Here is a 20,788-nt window from a genome sequence, read left to right as displayed (position 1 = left end):
ATTTTTGAAAAAAATTTTTTTCGTGTTCCCTGAAATAGGGACTATAACAGCATCGTTACTGATTAAGAATTTCTTTTGCTTTTTTTTTTTTTTTTCAGACCACCAGGAGAGTCAGGATCAATGTCACCAGGTTGCGCCAATTTTTTTTACACCTGTCTCTCAAATTTTCACCCAATATGGCATTGATTTTTGTTGTTTTTGTATCGGCAGAATAAAAATTTCTAGGAAAAAAATTCAAAAAAACAGGTCAGATTACCCTACTGAACCTTTAAAATATACCGATCAAACCCAAAATAAAGATCTTTTTATACCCTTTTATGCTAAAAAGATGTACATGTAACGAATATTATAGCTGCGGTGCAGCCGAAGTTAACTTTTTCTCTTGTTAATGGTTAAATTTGTCGAATAAATAAGAGTTACATAAATAAAAATAATGTATGTATGTATTACTTACTTTGAAATTTATTAATGATGGAATTCTAAAATATATCGCCGAGAAAATCGCGAAAATATAACTCGCTGGATGGCCAAAACTAAAGTCAAAGTTTAAGACACAAATTCGTATAAGAATCTATATTTTTCATTACATTGCAAATTAGGTATACCGCTATTTTTAGTAACGTTTCACCTTTTTTTATATTGATCCACTTTTATGTAACACTCCAGTACACTTTTTATTGAAAACACACATTTCTTTTATGTGAACACATATTTTGAATACATTATTTTAACATTTTTAATAACATACCACTTTTTTAATATTTATCCACATTAATTTAGCACTATTAAATTTTTTTTTCATATACACATATTTATATTTGATATCAGATATTTATTTTATTTGTTTACTATCATTGCTGTTACATTTTCACTCTTTAGCAATATCAGAGGGAAATTTGCATACTATACAATTAAATAGTGCATATATTAAAATAAATCCAAAGCTTCAGAGATTAAAATTAATCTTAAAAACATTTAATTTTTTTTTTAATTTTTGTAAATTATAGAAAGAAAAGCTTTTAGTTCTTCACTATTCTTTAATTACACTAATTTTCGTTAAATAACATTTTTAATAATTTAACAATAAGAATATTTATTTTTAACCCTGCGATTTTGAGAATTTCAGAATTAATAAAATTATTTATTTGCAATTAATTGACAAAAACCTGTCAAAGTACATAAACACAGAACAGCTGTGCATATTTCTATTTTCACTATTACTCATTTGCTTTTCACTTTACTAATCTGAATTTATTTCAGCACTCCTGCATAATATCTGAAATATCACTTCCTTATTTTGAAATTCATGTTATTGCATTAAAATATAACATTGATAAAACATATATAATAAAATCTTAACATGTGGGAGCTTGTGTGAAAGGACACACCAACAAATAACTGCATCTATACTCATACTTCAATGCAACACCTAACCAGCTGTCTCCACGAAATTTAACAATTAAATTGCATGTTGACGATGTTGATTAAGCACCTTGCACACAATAAAATCAATAAAATTACACAAATTGTTATATATACACAGTTTTAATGCGGAGCAACGAATTGCAACGCGAATTTTTATTTCTCAAACGGTAAACTGCAATCAAAATGGCGAGCTGTCAAACTAGCGGAAATTGTATGTGTAATTACCACAATTGGCTGTTTAAACCAAGACACAAACCCAATGGTGGACAAAACTGCTTTATCGGTAAAGAAAATAAATAAATAATGGTTGAGTAGTTCTGGGAATTTAAAATAGAACAATTGAATTTTAGTATTATTGTTACAACACCAACTAAATAACGAATGTCACTTGTGATTATATAAAAGCACTAACAAATTGTTTTATTGAGAGTGTAAGAGTATTGTGTAAGAAAGAGTCAAATTCAACCCGATACTTGCCATTGGGCTGCACCACCAACTGAAGCCGCCGCTCAAGTGCACTGCACTTTTGATTGCTACAGTCGTGCTGGTACTAATTTGTTGGATGCTTAGAAGACCATTACTTACCGAACGTGTGTTAGATTGCCGAAATAAGTCTTTGGCCAGATAAGACCAGGTCTATTCCGATAACCAGCTGTTGCGGAAATTATCGCTTTATTAATATTAATAACCAGTGATCGCCTTGGTATTATAAAAATGTTATTGTTCAGAGTGTTTGCTTTTAAGCCACACTGTCAGAATTATCAGGCGTTCGCCGTTAGATAAGGGAATGCCAAGTAAAGTAAGCTGATCATGTATACAAGCATGTGCACACGTATGTAGATACATATGTATGTATGTATGTGTATCTGATCGTTATAATAACCATTTTATCCACCCCCAGTCTGATAAACTTATCCGAAAGCGTATATACATATACCCGACCATGGACGCTCAAATCGTCAGCATTCCTCAAAAATATGCATCATTTCCTGCCACTACAAAAACAACACTATCTCTCTATATTGGAATTCCACAACGCCGACACCTTTTCACACGTATACCGGGGGCTTTACATATATAATATAAAGACCGCAACTCCATTAAATATATATGTAAGTAATAGAACTTCAATTATTTAATAAAGACAGTTCTTTATTTTTATGCCTTAGCAGGTTTACATTTTGTTGTTGTTTTAAAAAAGTATTATCGCCATTATAGTTTCACTGTACAAATAATAAGAGGCACTGCTTAAAAAAATCATAATAACTTAAAATGAATCAAATAAAACACAAATAAATTAAAATACATTTAATTTTGATTATTTTTTGCAGTTTCTTTTTGTTTTTGTTTATATATATATATAATTTTATCAATTAATATAAGTATATTGAATATAGCATATGCTTACATATATCTACACATCTAGATGTGTATAAGAGACAGCAATCACGTAAAATCTATAATATTCTTTAAATGTTAATAAAGTAAAAAGAACTAAAATATTACAAAAAAAAAAGTAATAATTGCTTCGGGGTTTTCATCTACTCCTGCAACGTTAACTGTTTTGTTGTATTTTATTGTAGGTAGTATTGTGTGTGCATGTGTGGGAATTATATTGCATATGTTTACAAAAAAAAATTCATTATAACAGAATATATTATAATAAACTAGTATTTAACTTGAAATTATTATTTATAATAAATTAGAAGATAGCAGAACTGTTTAGCTGTAAACTGCAAACAAAAAACAACTGTATGCTAATGAAGTATAAAAGGCATTTCTTGATGTTATAATGATTTTTGGTTGATATACAAGCAAAGACCTACTGAATTTTCAAATTTACGCCGCTAACCAACGCCTTTATGATGGTCACTCGTGCCACCACTGCTGCTCAAATATGCCCCTATGCGTGTGACACATATTATGAAATTCCTTACGCAATGAAATTCATACAACGCCAACGCCACGACTTGCAGCTGAAAGCTACAAAGGGTTTCAAGCGCTTAATTAGCACGTTGAAATACAAGTCGATCTTTGTATCCTATATCCTTAGCGAACTGTGTGGTAGGTTTGATTTAAATTGGCTTGCACACTCATTTTGTTATAGCTATTTTTTTATTTATCATTAAATTAATAGTTATAATTACTAGTCCATAATATTACTATAATTATTCATTACTTTTTGTGTAGATTTTCCTGTTGTATTACTTGCTTTATTTATGTGTTTTTATGATTTTCATTTTATCTTGTTTGTATTTTAATTGTATTCCGTTTTTATTTTATATTTTATACTAAGTTGTTTCAAATTTTGTTAACCGCACGCTTGATTCTCACATTGTCAGCTCTTACTATTGTTGCTGCCGCTGCTACTACTTTGAACGCTGGTTACCTGCCGTCTACACTCACTATCATTCGATTACTAGCAAATATTAGTGTAGTGTTGCCAATTGCTATTGTTGTTTTTTTTTTATTGGTATTATTTTTTGAATGGGGCATGTAGGCGTTTTTTTTTTTGGTGAGAATTTTCGCTTATGAATGTGGTTATGTGTGAATTTTTAGCATTAATTCCTCTTTTTAATACAAATTTGATATTGGCTAAAGATCATCAGACATAAATGAGTTTTGTGATTTTGATTCTTCTATTCGACGAATTTGTTGGCGAAGATACATAATTCTGTAATGGAAGATGGATACATAGTTAATAGAATAACAAAATAAAAGAAATCGATAAAAAAAAATAGTTCAGCGAGTTCAAATATTACGCTAAATGTCAAACAGTCTCTCTCTCTGCAAAGCTTGCTATATTGTTTTAGGCAAGACATACATATATTGCCATTTATATATGTATATGTATACATTCGGGTGTCAATACTTTCAACAAGTTGATTCATGCAATTGACATAGTATGTATATGTATGTACATTCTGTGTTGATCATACGACATGGTGTACTGAATGAATACAATACACTTGAGGCATATCTTTAACAGCATATAACTTTTAAAGGAAAATCTTTAATAATTAATAAGACCATTTTTGTAAAGCGGTAAATTTTTTATAAGAATATTATTATATTAGAGTTGTAGATTTACCAGCTTGGGAGCTAGAAACTTTGTTAAATATGTAGATCAAAAACAAATCAAGCTTAAAATGAAAATAAAAACCTTTTAAGCACAAAAATTTAAATTTAAATGTCGTTTACAATAAAAACCATCAACTTTGGAAATAACGGACACCCTAATATACATACGTTGACAAAAGTTATAAATATATAACAGTAAAGAGTAAGACTAACAAGCAGAGTCATTATATAAAGCAACTCGAGCGCAAGTTTTTTCAGATAATCTTAGTTTAACAGCATTTTCATTTCTCCTTTAGCACTTTAACCTATCCTCTTCATACCGTCTTAAAATAAGTTTTTCTGCTTATTATGTTTTAAACTGTGGCAGCACAGGTACGTCTTCTATAACAGCTAGCCCCTTATGACTGTACAGTGGACTTATTTCAGACTTCACCATAGCGAAATATGCAGAAACCTTAATTATATACGAAATAATCTTTGGGGATATTAGTAACTCGACATAGGTACTACTCACTGTTGAAAATTGCAGCAAGCAGAGAGCAAGACTGCTACACGCTTTGCAAACTGCCACTAAATCCTCACATATGTATGTATAGGATTCAATAGTGCTTTCTTGCCTGCAAAATTAATCCCTATAAACGCTATTATGCTTAAAATTTGTTCTGCCAATAGCGGACCTATGGGAAGTGTCACGCAGTTTGTCTCATCAAACAATAATGTACAGCCGGTACGACCTGCTTTCTTTTGGTAAGATATTTTCCAATAAGCCTGTTCATACATCAACCACAACAGAGAGCTGTTACGCCGTCATGCCCAATTTTATAAAACAACGCACTACATAAAAATAAACAATAGTTAAATGTGGTAATTTTCCAACTTACTTTTGTTCTTGTAGTGTTGCTGTGATTTCAGTTATTCTAACTAAGCTTCTAGCACATTTTAACTCGGCCGACACTTTCGTACACTGTAAATCCCCATACAAATGCGTTTCTTCGGAACACTTTTGCGCCTGTAAAATAGTAGGTAAGGAAAAATTTTGCATGAATGCAAAGTATTGTGTGTGTAATTTGTAAAACTACTGCACCTCTTGCATTACCTGTTTCTCCAAAATATCAGCTGGCCAATTGGTGACATGTGTTATTAAATCAGCACGAAAATACTTTGCTAATTTCGGTGAAATCTCTGGACCCTGTGAACGGCCGGCTTGCACAGACGACGCTACACAACTTTGCAGTGTGCTCAACGAGGCGGATGAAGTGTTTTCCACTGTCGGGGAAAAAAATGTAGGGTTATGTTAGAGTTTACATATTGAAATCTTTGAATTTATTAAATATTTTATTTATGTAAATACATACGTTTACGCTGTTGCTGTTCCATTGCCGCTACATTAAGGTCCATTTCTTGCGTTGGCGTTGGTGGTCCTTCGCCAGGCAGAATACCAATAACTCCACTACCGCCAGCGTTTCCGCTAACATTCGCTAAACTAGATGAGGGACAGTGAACGCTATTGTTGCTGTTGCCAATCGAGTTCATGACACCGCCACTGCTACCCTCGACAGTCTTTAAACCGTACGGTGTGTTACAGGCGGCATATGAGCCAGCATTTATGCCGGAGCTCATATTAATGCCACCACCGCCCACATTGTTGCTATGACCGGTAACAGGAACAACCCCACCGCTGCCGCCAACACCCGTGATAGGACTCTTTGTATTGTAGCCCATTGGCGACATGCCATGTGTATGGGCTAAATTGTAGTGTGGTGAGTTCACCGAATTATCTCTGCATAATGGAATACAGTAAAGTTAGAATGACTATTAAGAAGATGGAGATATTAAACAGACGAGTTACCTTAGAACTATCACCGCTGATGAGGCCGCGTGATTGGTAACATCAATGGAAGTGCCGGTATTGGACATCATATGTACCGCCTCGCTGCCACCATGATGTGAAAGTTGGTGATGATGATGCAACGCCGCCTGCTGTTGCTGCTGTCGCATTAATAACGCCTTCTGTTGCGAGCTCATCATCATTTCCTGTTGCTCCTTTGTACCCATTTTCGGCGGACCCGGTGCATTCGAGTTCAAATGATGATCCACCTGACCGATTGATAGGAGTTTATATTACAAGTAAATAATACGTTTAATGGTTATATATGCAAACTTGCAACTTACATTTGGCGATGTTGTTGACGCTAAATGCGCTTGCTGTTGCAGCATTGTCACTGGATCCATTTTTCGATGATTACTATTATTTTGTGTCTGCAGCACACCAGCAACCATCACTGGTACACCTGTACTCGATGGCACAGAGGCGAGTCCAGTGGCGGGCAACATTGTTGCTCCGCCTACAACAACGCCCGAACCATGCGCTGACGCGGATGACGCGGAGAAATGCATTGAAGCGGCAGCTGCATTGGCCGCTGCAGCAGAAGCGGACGCGGAGGAGGAGGATGACATAACAGTGCTGGCGTTGGGATGCGAAGCTAAACGCGGTAATGCATTCGGCAGGCCAACGGTTGATGTTGGAATTGATAGGTCATTGTGTTGCACATTCACCAGACCATGAACTGTAGGCGCGCCGGTCAGCGGATAGCTAGCCTCCGATGTTGGCGTGGAGTCACCGGGACTTATGTCCATATCGGGATTTTCAGCGATGCGACCTTGCATTGGGAAATTAAGTTAAATATAAAATAATGTGAAGATTAAGCGGAAAAGAGAGAAAATCACCATCCAAACGCCTTCGATGACTTGGCGGTCCGCCATCGTTTTCATAATTCCACCTCAGCCGTGAGTTTCCTCGAGAACTGGAATGTTTCGCGTAAGCTGCAAAAACCAAAATTAATTATATATTCGTATCCTCTGTTACGGTCTACGCCTGTTAAATAAAGTGACATAATACTAACCTGATCTACAAAAACGATCCTCACGATCTCTATCGCGGTCTTTGTCTCGATAATCTTTTTCCCTATGTTGATCGCGTGCCAGAGTTCTATAAACATAGCAATTAGAAAACTAAAATATTTTTTTCTGCTTTAAAGTCACAAAACTCATACCGTTCTCGTTCAATCCATTCCTTTGGTTTTTCCCATTGTGAGATTTCGGTTTTGCAGTTGTAATAATACATTTTTCCTGTAACGCAAATTAATAAATTAGATTTCAATAAACTCTTAGCCTCAATTAAAACTAACCAGATGAACTGACATGTTCACTCCAATCGCCACATCGTGCCACACGTTCGCCACGATCGCTGCGTTCGCCGCCACCACTGCCTCCACCACCTCCTCGATCGCGTTCACGATCGCCACCGCCTCCACCACGATCACTGCGATCTCTATCACGATCCCTATCGCGGTCACGTTCTCTATCGCGATCTCGCTCGGAGCCACGTTCACGTTTACTATCTCTCAAATCGCCACGATCACGATCGCGCTCTCGGTCACGATCTGTCGAGCCGGAACGCTTGTCGCCGCTACTGGAAGAACAAAGCTTTGCTCCACTTCCACTACCGCTGCCACCGCCACGGCGATCCAACCTATCATGATTGGTGCGATGCGATTCTGAATCACGATCGTTACCACCACCACTGCCACTACCACCGCCACGTCTATCGCGCTTATCTGTAAAATGAGAGAAATAATATTATAAAGATTTATGAAGATTCATTTTGCTTTCTTTCGAATAAAAATTATAAAAATTCTTACTAGAAAAATTTACAATATAATTTTTCAGTTTGAATGTTTTTCTTATATATTTCATACAATTTCTTCGAAAATACTCTCTTTTTGGGTAGCACATGCATTACTTCATAGGTTATGTCATTTTATATCCATTATCAGCTGATCGCTCTGTTGACAGTGACATTTAAAAACTAGTAACAATGTGTCAAGATCTTATTGTTATTGTTTAAAAGATTACCCAAATAATTGTGGTTAATGCTGTTAAGGTTAACGCTTTTGACCGGGGACAATTGCGTCGGGATTAAACCATAGGGAAGGTGTTTTTATATAAGACAGTTTGGAAGCAAGAAAAAAAGTAATTAAATCGAAGCGGGGACTATGGATAGCATTGTTTATCTCGCTAAATTATGAAAACGCAATTTTATCGAGCTGACTCGAACTCCTTTAACCGATTGTCTGTTAATAAAGCACTCTTATTTGAGTATAACTGGGTAGACTGTCTAAAAAATATCACCAAGGCATACTAATTGTTTCCAATTAGATTTCCAGATTTTCTGAAGAGGTTGGTTTGTGAGACGTGAGGAAACACGAATATCGGTTATTTCTCAATCCAATTGGACCAAGAAGAGTGTAAATTGATGATAATATGAAAGGCTAAAAGAGCAGCATTAAAATTCTGCTTTGCTTTACAAATCAGTGTAACAAACCTAGAAGGAACGAATCGAATCATTTTTTTCATTGATTGCTTGATTGATTGATAAACGAGGAATGCAGCGCGACCTTAGATCTATTTTGACCACTCCTAAATCACGAAGACTCAATTTCATTGCTTTCATTGAAGTACAATTGGAAAAATAGAAATGAAGAGAGAGAGGCACACTTTTACTGTAAGTTCCCGTGAACGCTTTCATTATCCTAACCATTTTGAGTGTAATTATCGTAAACGTGACTTTTAACTCACCTGTAGAATATTTATCCTTTTTATAGACATCGCGATCACGATCCCGCATTTTTTGCATATAACTGAAACGATCGCTACCACGATGATCACGATCGCGTATATCGTGCGAACCGTGTCCTCTTGACGATGGTGAATCTACTTCGGGTGATTGTGAGCGATACGATGCGCTGTTACCATTATTCATAGCAGTTTGCGATAATCTTTGCGAAACTGTAAACGAAATGTAAAAAAAACGTTAATTACTATTTTAAAAGAAGTATTTTATTGACACTTACCATTATTCAATGGACCACCGCTAGCTGGCGACAGATCGCGATCGCGATAGTTTGATGAGCGATCGCGTTCATAATCGCGCTTTGAACTGTACTTGGAACTCTGTAAAGGAAGAGTAAAATTTGTGAAATCATTAATTAACAAATGGACAAAAGTTTTCTAAGAACTAAATGAGGTGCTGATCTACTATGTATTCATGGGGAAAAGAAATACACAAACAACATCAAGAAAATTAGTTGCCACATTTGCAGAAATGCCAATGAATATAAAATGTATAAGCCAATAAAAGAAATAATGTTGTGTAAAATAAATGCAATTTAAAATTTTGGAATCCCATTAATTAAAGACCTTATGGGCTGAAAAGAAAAAAACGGCATCAGCCAACAGATCACACTTAGCGACAGGACATCAATAAGCTGTTTTTTTAAGATAATAGCAATCAAAATAAATTTACTTTCTCGAAATACTCTGCATCATCTGACCTGTCGGTCCGTGTCGTGTCGCCAAGTGTGTACACAAATTTCGCTTTTAATGATTTTCTTTTTTTGGTTTTGTGTGAAACGAGTGTATTTAAGTTATCTACAGTAATTGTTGGTGCCATGTGACGCTACTGTGCATACGTTTTTCAAGTGGATAAGCGCATGCGCAGCGCACGCCCACGACCGAGCGCACTTCTACTTACATCATCTACGCGACACAGACCGACAGCAGCATTTTTGTTACAGCCGGGTGCCAATGGTAAATCTATTGTGATACTATTTGTAGTAGTCATAAACTGTGGAATCTCACGAGTGAGTACTAACGGAACGCTTCAGGAATCGTTGGAAGCGTCTCGCAGAGCTGACACTAAGATAATAGTGATTTATACACACTTAAAACGGTTTTTTTTTTTTAATTTGTAATTTTCTAAGCGATGATGCAACAATTAAGATGCGTCGAAGTTTCCATTTTTTTTTTTTTTTTTTTTTTTGTTTAAAAACAATTTTCAACTTTGCACTTTAAAATGATGTTAACGATTTACATATATTTAAATAATGGTGTATTTTTTCCTTTGTTAGTTTTTAATTTTTTGTGTTTTATTACTTGACTAACGCGAAGCGAAATGAGTTGCCTTGAGTTAATGGAACACACAATTGTGAGAGAGGTTATTTGTCGGTTTGTTATGTTGTAGGATTCGTAGATGATACAGACTTACAATTGGTTGCATTTCTTTTTCTAGACATTTTTGGCGTTTTAGACCCGAAAATACAACAAGTTGTATTTCTTTAATATTATCTTTTTATACTTTTTATCCTTGATTATTTATTATATGTGCTTAGTGTTTTTGTTAGTGATTACAACGAAGGAGGACTTTCATATTGTATGCTGAGATGATTTGCTGCTTGGTTGTGGTGTACACGACAGTTAACGAGAAGACCGATGCAGTTTGTATATGTTTGCAGTTAGAGAAGAAATCATTAAAAAAAAAATATTTGTTGAAAATATGCGCACATACAATGAGCAACGAAACACAAAAGGTTCTATATGTCATGGTATAGTTATTATAATGTTAAGCAAAGAAGTTGGTTATTTTAAAAAATGAAAGCAAGGAACACAAGTCGGTATGTTCTACCATTTAAATTTTGACACAAAAAGAGCTATAAACCAAAATTAATTAACTGAATGACACTGATTCTTAGAAATAACATATTTCCGGCGTCAAAGGGTTACAAATAAATACTTTTGTTTCTTTTGATTACAAATAAACACTTTTTAAGTTAAGTTTTTAAATTTACAAAAATATTTACTAAAAATATATGAGTAGCTCTAAGACACAAGCACAGTAAAAAAAACAAATTTGCAAAACAGCATAAAAACAATATTTTTCTAATATACTAGTTAATTCAAACTCCAGAATATAAAACTTGATATAATCGCATCCATGAATATAGTCGGGGCAACATAAAGATGAATATGCAGTATGTTTGTCATTAATACTCTTAAAATAATTGCAACTTGTTTCAACACTCACCTGATACGAATGAGACTGATGCTTCTCAAAGTAGCTGCAAGAATATAAAGATATGTTAATTTCAATTAAGCATGTAAGTTAGTAAATTAAAAATATTTAGTTAGGTAGTTCTATAGGTCATTTATCCTTATCCTTAAATAGTTACAGCGAAGCCTGCTAAAGAGAAAGCTCTTGTCGGGAAGTGGACTTGTTTTTATACCACACCTTCACATACTGTCGTAGAATGCATATTTTTATACACTGAACAAGGTATATTAAGTTAACCACGGCAACGATATCGGACCACTATAGCATATAGCCCAACACAAACTGAACGATCAAATCTTCCATACTTGATTTTTTACATATAAATGTTATTGCCTAAGACAACGGTACAATCTCCGTATAAATTGTGCAGATCGGACCAATGTAGCATTTAGCTGCCAAACAAGCCCACTAATCTATATTTGTGAAGTGAATTAAAGCGCCGATACCACCGAAGATAATGTTTTCTATAGTAGTTATATACGTTAAATCAATGCTTGGAATATATTAATTACTTTGAATTTATCAGACAAAATTCAACATCTGCTGTTACATGGTGCACAACTTGCTTCTGTCACATTTCATTGTGGCCAACTTATGGATTTCACAAAAACACATTCCTTGACAATATTTTAATTCAACTGGTGTTTTTGTTGCATTTTTGATTATATCTTATAATCCATAAAAGTTAATTAACGTGTAGAATATATGTGCAACTTTTCCATACTATTCTTTTTTAAGAAAAATATAGGAGAAAATGAAAATCGTTGAAAATAATTACCGCATATGAGGGAATATGTAGCAAAGGCTAATGCTAAGCACTGGTAAAGACGACGGCGTTTATATTGGAGAGGTGCAGCAGCACTAGAAGTAGCAGCAGCAATGGCAGAACAGATACATATAGGTATATCTACTCTTCAACTATGTACAATTAGAAATTCCCGGAGTCAGATGTTAATAATTAGTTCCTCATTTCATCCCGATATTTTTCACTCAAATTCAAATTAAAATGTATCAAAATCTTTTCAAAAACTTTACAACAATTTTTCTGTAATTTTCCAAATGCAGAAATTTGTGAAAACTTCAAATAGTTCTTAGTCGATTTTAATATTCAGACATTTTTTTCCTCTTCTCCTTATGATATTCCATCAAAGAAATTGGAAAAGAACGAAAGCACGAACATAAGACAAATTCGGAATTGGTGAACCAGACAAATAGCAGATAATCAAACAAGGTGGAAGGAAAAATTAACTCAAAGCACACAATGAAATCAAAGCCATACGAATGGCCGGAGAATGACGGACAACGGAAAATGCCAGCAAAAAATTTCTCACTGATACTGAATCATTTTAAAAGATTGTTGTGTATTATCGAGTTGTCGTACTTATAAATACGATGTGTATTCATTTGACTACTGGTGCAAAGTTATTCAATATTTGATTTTCGCTACTAAGTTATCTACAAAGTGCATGTAATAAATATAAAATAATAAATTTACCCATCGTTCACACGTTGCGGTTTTCTAGCATGCATTACCATCAATGCAAAGTTTTCGCCCAATTTTTTTCCTCTTCGTCTTCGTTGTGCCGCCGCAATAAACGTCTACAAATTTTTTTTTAGATTCCCCCCAATACTCCGTTGGTTAACGATATGCCGCTATTTTGGTTCGTTCCAACCAAAATGTTAACCAAGTTATCTTGGCAATTTCAATTGAAAAGCAACCCTTTGGCTCTCAGAGTTCCTCCTTTTACCAAGATTACTTTTTTTCTGGGAGGGACGTCGACGACTCGAACTTCGTCGTCGGCAAAAAGCGAAACTTTTTCAATACGGCTCTGCTGGAACGTGCTTACCCTCGAGTTATTTTCATGAGAAGCGCTTAAATATAATAATGGCCTTTTTAGCTAAATATGTAGCTCCAATTCACACTTATAAATTTCTTTCAATTCTAATACTTTTAATTAATTGTTGGGCTAGAAATTTTTATTACAATTGGAGCTGAAATTTTCTTTTTATGCGCTGCTTGCTTTTCCTATTGATATGACACTTGATTTTTTCTGATTGCTCTTGTATGTGTTATTCATTGGTATGCTTTACACCTTATTCGTAGAAGATCATGCTGTCGCTTTTTAACAACCACGATTTTGCCTCATGGCAGAGCGAGTATGCTTGTGTCATAAGGTGTGGTGAAATCGTAGAGCAGACCGCCATTTTTCGTAACTTCAGGGTTGCTCAGGCTTAGATATTAGAGTTGGATAGAAAGTTTCTAATAATTGTTGACAATATTATTATTTATAATGGAATTAATTATACTTGTTATTATTTTCATATGCAAAAAATAAATATAAATATAAAAATGAACACGTATTTCAGGTTTAGGTTTGAATTTTTTCTTTCAAAAAGCAATGTTTTATAATATGTTATACGTTCTCTGGTTACACATTGTCTCTACACTGGCGTCTAAAAAGTGTTACCTAAATATCACAAAATAATCACATTAATTCAGCTGCAGACTTTAAGTGATAATTGTGTTATTGAGCAATGAAATAAACATAATTTAAAAAATACTTGCTTATAACTTTTATCTCAATAACAGTTTTTTATATTTAATGTTGTTTTTAAATTGGTGGGGAATTTCATTCAAACTTTTGAAATTATAGAATGTGTTCTTGAAGAAGAAGAAGTTATTCATACTGTGAACATGTCTCAAAAAAATATAAGTATGTGTGTGCCAAAATATGAAAGCAAACCTTTCAAATAGTAATATCCGGAAAGAATCATCCCATTATCTTAAGCGGATATTAAAGCGGTTCCTAATATTTTAAGTACTAAGCAGAACTCAACTGATTCGGAAAAAAGTGGAATTAATATTTCTTTATGAGAAAATGTTGTGAAGTGTAAGAAGAGGTGTTTATTTAAAAACACTCATTAAACTACTTAGACAATGCAATTGAACTACTCAAAGCCATGAAATGAAGTCAAGGTAACGTAAATTGGAATTGAAGCAAAATAATTAAAACATGTGATGCCTATACGTTAATTATGTTGCTTCTTTATTCATATCTATGTAGGTACATACATATGCATGTATATATGTGTAAACATGTGCAAAATATGTAGGCGAATATGTTGAAAGATTATTTAAATTATACACAAAACTTTTAAATTTGTGCAACTCTTTTATTAGACAATTAATGAAAACAGTATATTTTATGCACTAAAACAATTAATACCATACTAACTTTTCTCTGAAGCGTGTACCGTACCAACAAAACAACTTTAAATTAATTGAGTGGCAAAAACGAAAAATCAGCAGTGAAATTAACTCCAAATGCAAACAATAGCAACTGCCGGGCATCTTTACAATGCTTATAAATCTGATGCATATACATACATACATATGTAYGTTTTCATTGCTTTGTTGCTATAAACGGCAAGCGGACTATATCATAAACTAGAGATTTCAAAAATCCAGCGCATATTCAAAATCATATTCAATGCAAATGCGTAAAATGTATGAATTAACGTTTGTTTTCCTTGAGAGTGCCAGTGAATGGTGCCAAATCGCAGAAGAGATTATTAAAATTTCATCGCGAAAATTTAACAGTAGTGTTGTTGGCAGCAACAACTTTTGATGTGAAAAACTTACACAGCTAAATTTTTCAGGAAGTAATTTCGGTGTAATTTCCGCTGAATTTTCGCTGAAAAACGCTTTAATTATTTTCATTACACATGAATTACGCTAATTCATTCATAACTGTGCTTTGTTGACAAGTCAACATAGCAGCTTTTTGCGGCTTATCACCGTTTCATAAGAGAGGACAAAAGCCGCAGTAAACAAACATATGTTTTGCACAAATTATTTATTAACCGATTGCATCAAATTCCAATGAGGCATAAAGCCAAATTTACGCCATTTGACAAAAATATGGTTTTTGAAAGTACTAACAATATTAAAATGTCTGCTAGTATGGCTGATTGATGTTTTTGAGGTGGCTATTATTGGCCCGAAAATTCGGTTTAGTTCCGGTCACGTCGCCCCGAATATACGGGGAGCAGCGAAGCTACATATCGTGATTTAGTGTAATTATTGTTAATTTTGTAAATAATCTGAGTAGTTAGCATACAAAATTAAAAAAAAAAGGTAAAAGCGCAAAGTTCAAAGTTTAAAGCTCACAGTAATGCTTATTTATCTAGCCGAAAAAAGTGCAAAAACGAGTATTTTTTTTTAACTATATTGTAATTTTTTGTTTACTTTATTTTTTGCTAAAAAAATAGTGGATTTATGCACAAAAGTTATGTGTACAGATGTAAATATGTAGTAAGAGGTTGGTAGATTCATCAAGTCACTTATGAGTATTTTAAAAAGACATACTGGTAGACGGTGACTCTTGGCAACACTTTAGCGGTGAATATTTCTGAAACTGTTTGTATAGTTGTGCTTTGATGATTTTTATGCTGCTGCCAGATGGTGGATGATTAGGTACGATTATGGCATAGTATGTGTTGCAAGGATTGCAAAATTTTCTTGTAAAGTTTACGATGAATTTGAACACTATTGGCTTGTTGCTTATCACAAGGAGGTTAGCTTTTTGGCTGTGTTAATTGGTAATTTACCAACCGCCACCACCGCTAGACCAACCACCGCCGCCACCGCTGGACCAACCGCCGCCGCCGCCGCCACCGCTACCTCCTTCCGAAATGACCTTAATGATCTTGACGGAGCCGCCGCCGCCACCACCACCGCTCGACCAGCCACCACCGCCGCCGCCGCCGGACCAACCGCCACCACCACCGCTGGACCAACCGCCTCCGCCGCCGCCGCCGCCACCACCACCATGTGAGATGACTTTGATGATCTTGACATCGGCACCGCCGCCGCCACCACCACCGGACCAGCCACCACCGCCGCCTCCACCACTTGACCAACCACCACCGCCGCCGCCGCCACCATGGCCGCCGGAACCAGCATCAATGATCTTCACAATCTTGACACTGCCGCCGCCACCGCCGCCGCTAGACCAGCCACCACCACCGCCTCCGCCGCTGGACCAACCACCGCCGCCGCCGCCAATAATGCCCGCATTCGCAATGGCGCAAACCGCCAATAAACACACAAATACCTGAGGAAAATTAAAGAGATTTATTGTTAGTTATCCGTTTGAAATGTAGTCCGTTTTGAAGGAATGCAGCGTGACACTGCCGTATATTTTAATCCAATTAATCCTGTTAACGGTACACACCTTCATGTTGTTGTCTCTATGTTTAAGAGCTATGTAAGTCGAGAGAGTCAATCAACAACTGATGCTCTAAGCATTGCAACGAACGGCTTTATATGCGAAAACCACGTTAAGTTGGCCGCGCAGCAGCGCCGAGCGTGCGACATGCGACATGCAACAACAACAGCTGTAAAGATGCGCTTAGCAGTACGGCAGCAATAGGGCACAAACTTCCGTTGATTTGCATGCTAAGCCAGTAGAAGAAGTTGGTAAATATTATAACTGAATTTTAAGATGACTAAACACAAACAAAAAAAAAAAAAACCGGCTACCGCGGCTGTTGGTCAGTAAAGCGCAGCTGAGGTTGATAATAATTATGATGATGCTAAGCTAATGCTAATGTTAATATTGTTGCTGTTGGGCGTTGTAACGACATCGCCTCACGTCTACAAAACGCTATTCAAGCATGAGATTTTTTATGCTTTTGAAATGCAAGCATGCATACATACATACATATATAGTAGCTAGCAGTAATATGGGATGTATTTTTAGCATTTCATCGCCTTTTTCCTTCTTAATTTCACTTTCATTGAGATTTTAATGGTTCTGCGTACGATTCCCATTCAAATTTGGCAGCTAAACAAAGCATTTACTAATTGCACCTTTTATTGTTTTTGCTATTGTCGCTGTCATTAACGAATTATGCAATGTGCAAGCAAATAAAAATAAAACTAGAAGAAAAGCTATAATACCCTTCACAGGCACATTTCCTATAGCATGGAAGGATTTAAAATGATCTTTATCCTGACTTTGCTTATCAGTTTGTATGGCAGCTACTTGCTATAGTTGTCCGATTAGAACAATTTGTTCGAAGTTTGTAGGGTTGCCTTAGGAAATAATACATGCTAAATTTCGTGNCCGATTAGAACAATTTGTTCGAAGTTTGTAGGGTTGCCTTAGGAAATAATACATGCTAAATTTCGTGAAGACATCTCGTCAACTAAAAAAGTTTTTCATACAAGGACTTGATTTTGATCGGTCAGCTTGTATGGCAACTACTTGCTATAGTGGTCCGATCTAAATAATTTGTTTGGAGGTTGTAGGGTTGCTTTCAAAATAATACATGCCAAATTTCGTGAAGACATCTCGTCAACTAAAAAAGTTTTCCATACAAGAACTTGATTTTGATCGGTCAGTTTGTATGGCAGCTATATGCTAAAGTGATCTGAAATCGGCGGTTCTGACATATGAGCAGCTGCTTGAGGGGAAAAGGACATACGCAATATTTCAGATCGATAACTCAACAACCGAGCGACTAGTGCGCATATATGCAGAAAGATCGAGAGACACACGGGCAAGGTGAATTCTTAGGTCAGCTCGTCACACTAATAATTTATATACATACATATGTATGTATATGTATATTCTATAGGACCTCTGACATTTTTTTCTGAGTGTTACAAACTTATTTTACCCTATTCGGGGTATACAAATTATTAAAAACAAAAAAAAATTACATTAATTAATATACAAAATGCTAGGCGTCTAAGCATATTTACTAGCCAACATACAATTTTTGTGCACTAGCTCACACAAACATACATAAATACATATCTACAAGTGCTTGCATAGTGCCTCTTGACACCATCTTCTTGCTACCATGGTTTATAGGTGCGAAGCGGTGTGCACCGATGAGCAGCCTCCAAGTCATACCACTACATTCAAATGTATTTACATATGTATGTACATTAGTATAGAGTATACTTTACATACATATGTGTATGTATATCTATTCGACTGCAACACTTCCCTGATGCTTGTGGGCATTTTTACAAGCGTCATCACTGTTAGCTGTAAAATACAACAAACTTGCATTTAATGTTATTGTTTTAGTAACGTTGTAACATACTCAAACAAACTGCCTGAACTTATGTACATCGTTGTACATACGTATGTATGCGTGTACAATAATTTCGCTTTCTGTCGTGATTCGCGTTCACCCTCAACAAACTTTTGGTGTCTGGCCTCACCGAATGCCTGATAGTATGATTAACAAATACCCGTTTTTTAAAACAAAAACAACTTCAGACGATGCACCAACCAATACATCAACGCACGGTGCATGAAATGGACATACAAGCTGCTTTTCATATTTTCCAAATGCATAACCTCGTGAGTAAAAATTTTTCATTGCACTTTCTTCAAGCGAACTTTCTCAGGAGCTCATGAAGTAAAGTAAAGAACTTTAGCTAGACAAAAGTTGAAACATCGTGATTGTCATGTCAATCGGACGAATTGACTGAGATTTTTATTAAACGCCACAAAAAATCGATGAGCGACCCAAAGTGCTTCGTCGGCAGAAAGATGACGCCTTTCTATATTTCAAGTGGAACTCTTGTGATTCAGTAACGAAATTTATCTAAATGTAACCCAAACCATTCCGTCTATACGTGGAGATCTCTTGATTGATATCTACAAATTTTGACAAGACAAAATACCCGTGTTCTCACAGATCCTTAAGTAATCCTTGTTATAATTGTCGTGCCGATTAGTCCTGACTTAACTTAAAAAGCATGATGGACTTTGGGTCCATAACTAGAAGTTGAAGAGACTAAGGGGTCGACTGTCAACTCGCGAAACTTCCTCAAAATTATTAGACACTGCTTCTTCACGCCACCAAAGCTAATAACTGTCACAAATAAAAAAGTTCAAGTTCAAGAATTTAATATTGATCGTTTTTACGACAAATGAGCAGTTCTTGAATAAAAACATATCGTTTCTTTAGAGCGATATCTCAACAAATTGAGGCACTAGGTCACGTGTCACGTCGTAGGATGGAGCCATGTGTAGAGGAGGATGCAGTCGTGTGTAGAAGTTCACGCAAGTGAGCGAAATTCTGTGAACGCTATTCATCTGAGAATGGCAAGATCATTTACATATGGCTGAAATGACTTCCGGACTCAGACCAAGTATCCTCTGGGTAGCCCGGGTTTTACGTAACCCGTAGAAAAGAAAAGCGCTTGGATGAGAAACTTCCTTTTTGGTGACGACATCCCCGCAAAACTAATACAGCTGTGTAAACTGACGATGAGCAATACCAAAAGCTCCGTCAGGATCGGGAAGAACCTCGCACAACCGTTTGATATCGAAAGAGGTTTCAATAAAGGCGACTCCCTATCATGCGACTTCTTCAATCTACTCCTGGAAATACGAGTTCGAGTTTCAGGACTTAATAATGTATAGCTGCTGGCGCACACCGTTATTTCTGCTTTCTCCAGACTGGACAAGGAAGGGAAGCAAATGAGTCTGGCCAAACTATATAAATCACTCATCATCCTGCTACATGCTGCAGAGGCAACATCTGATGCGACGGCATTACGAGTTTTCGAAAGAAGGTTCCGCGCAGTTGATGGAACGATGAGTTTTTCGAGATATTGACAGAGCTCAGGGAAGTAAGAGAAAACGGCTAATCTGGCTAGGTCATGGCGCCCGAATGGATGAAAACAGTCCAGCTCTGAGAGTATTCGCTGCGGGAAGCAGAGTAAGAGGAAGACTATTACTCTGTTGGAAAGACCAGAAGGAGAAGGATCTGGCTACACTTGGAATCTCCAAGTGGCGTAGGAGGAAGACTTCCTTTCCATTGGAAAAACAAGGTGGAGAAGGACATGGCTACACTTGGCGGTGTCTACTATGTGTTTGTTGTTGTACCAACTTAAGTTATTAGGAAGATAGTTTTTGACCTAATAAAAAGCGAATTCTGTTGCAGTCACGTAGACCCGACTGTCCTCTAAACTGTGTCTAAGCGTTTATAGTCGCGGTATGGGTCCTGCTCCATTCGTAGAACACAGTCATGCATCTACCACGCATATTTGCGCCCTTGACAGTCCGATCCAATTAATTGTACTGTTCTTTTAAATTCGATCTAGGGCCGTCAACTCGCGTAACTTCTTCAAAATTATTTAGTACTGTTTATTGACTCTACAATTACAATCAGCAGCTTCTATGAAGAAAAGAATATGTGCAAAATTACAGAGCGATATCGCAAAAAATTGAGGGACTACTTCGGAGTTATATAGACACATGGGCGGACATGGATAAAATACAATATTATTTTAAAATT

At 35.9% G+C, this 20,788-nt stretch overlaps 2 protein-coding genes across 6 annotated transcripts; both read right to left on the bottom strand.

The window, feature by feature from the left end:
- Positions 1-3,782: 3,782 nt before the first annotated feature.
- Positions 3,783-13,506, bottom strand: LOC108967568 (WW domain-containing adapter protein with coiled-coil). 5 transcript variants are annotated; one of them, XM_018931080.1, is made up of 14 exons: positions 12,951-13,504; positions 11,429-11,462; positions 9,420-9,519; positions 9,145-9,354; positions 7,695-8,123; positions 7,560-7,635; positions 7,410-7,495; positions 7,234-7,329; positions 6,679-7,166; positions 6,356-6,603; positions 5,862-6,286; positions 5,603-5,772; positions 5,388-5,515; positions 3,783-4,099 (listed from the first exon to the last, which is right to left on the bottom strand). In XM_018931080.1, exons 1-14 carry the CDS (start codon positions 12,989-12,991, stop codon positions 4,021-4,023), a joined length of 2,610 nt encoding a protein of 869 aa, XP_018786625.1. In that variant the 5' UTR covers positions 12,992-13,504; the 3' UTR covers positions 3,783-4,020. The 5 variants fall into 5 exon arrangements, with proteins under 5 accessions (XP_018786625.1, XP_018786624.1, XP_018786620.1 ...); XM_018931079.1 differs by lacking the exon at positions 12,951-13,504 and adding an exon at positions 12,234-12,620 and having other exon boundaries at positions 5,591-5,772; XM_018931078.1 differs by having other exon boundaries at positions 4,021-4,099; positions 5,591-5,772; positions 12,951-13,506.
- A 2,170-nt stretch (positions 13,507-15,676) lies between these two features.
- On the bottom strand, positions 15,677-16,743 carry LOC108967544 (loricrin-like). Its single transcript, XM_018931032.1, has 3 exons — positions 16,693-16,743; positions 16,335-16,572; positions 15,677-16,259 (listed from the first exon to the last, which is right to left on the bottom strand). The coding sequence occupies exons 1-3, from the start codon at positions 16,696-16,698 to the stop codon at positions 16,063-16,065; spliced, it is 441 nt and encodes a 146-aa protein (XP_018786577.1). The 5' UTR covers positions 16,699-16,743; the 3' UTR covers positions 15,677-16,062.
- Positions 16,744-20,788: the final 4,045 nt, after the last annotated feature.

This window comes from Bactrocera latifrons, unplaced genomic scaffold (genome assembly GCF_001853355.1).
Source record: "Bactrocera latifrons isolate USDA-ARS-PBARC rearing strain unplaced genomic scaffold, ASM185335v1 scaffold_19, whole genome shotgun sequence".
Classification (NCBI taxonomy): Eukaryota; Metazoa; Arthropoda; class Insecta; order Diptera; family Tephritidae; genus Bactrocera; species Bactrocera latifrons.
Note: the sequence above shows the minus strand (reverse complement) of the source record. Positions and strands in the feature narration are given on the sequence as shown.

What these genes read in the sequence shown, in the direction of transcription:
- LOC108967544 (XM_018931032.1), bottom strand. An exon ending in TGGTGGCTGGTCCGGTGGTG is followed by an intron (nt 16,260 to 16,334) that starts GTGGCGGCGGCG and finishes GCGGCGGCGGAG; the next exon opens with GCGGTTGGTCCAGCGGTGGT.
- LOC108967568 (XM_018931075.1), bottom strand. Translation starts at nt 10,189, where the DNA reads ATGACTACTACAAATAGTATCACAATAGATTTACCATTGGCACCCGGC. An exon ending in CGGTGGTCCATTGAATAATG is followed by an intron (nt 9,355 to 9,419) that starts GTAAGTGTCAAT and finishes TTTCGTTTACAG; the next exon opens with TTTCGCAAAGATTATCGCAA. An exon ending in TGAACATGTCAGTTCATCTG is followed by an intron (nt 7,636 to 7,694) that starts GTTAGTTTTAAT and finishes TTTGCGTTACAG; the next exon opens with GAAAAATGTATTATTACAAC.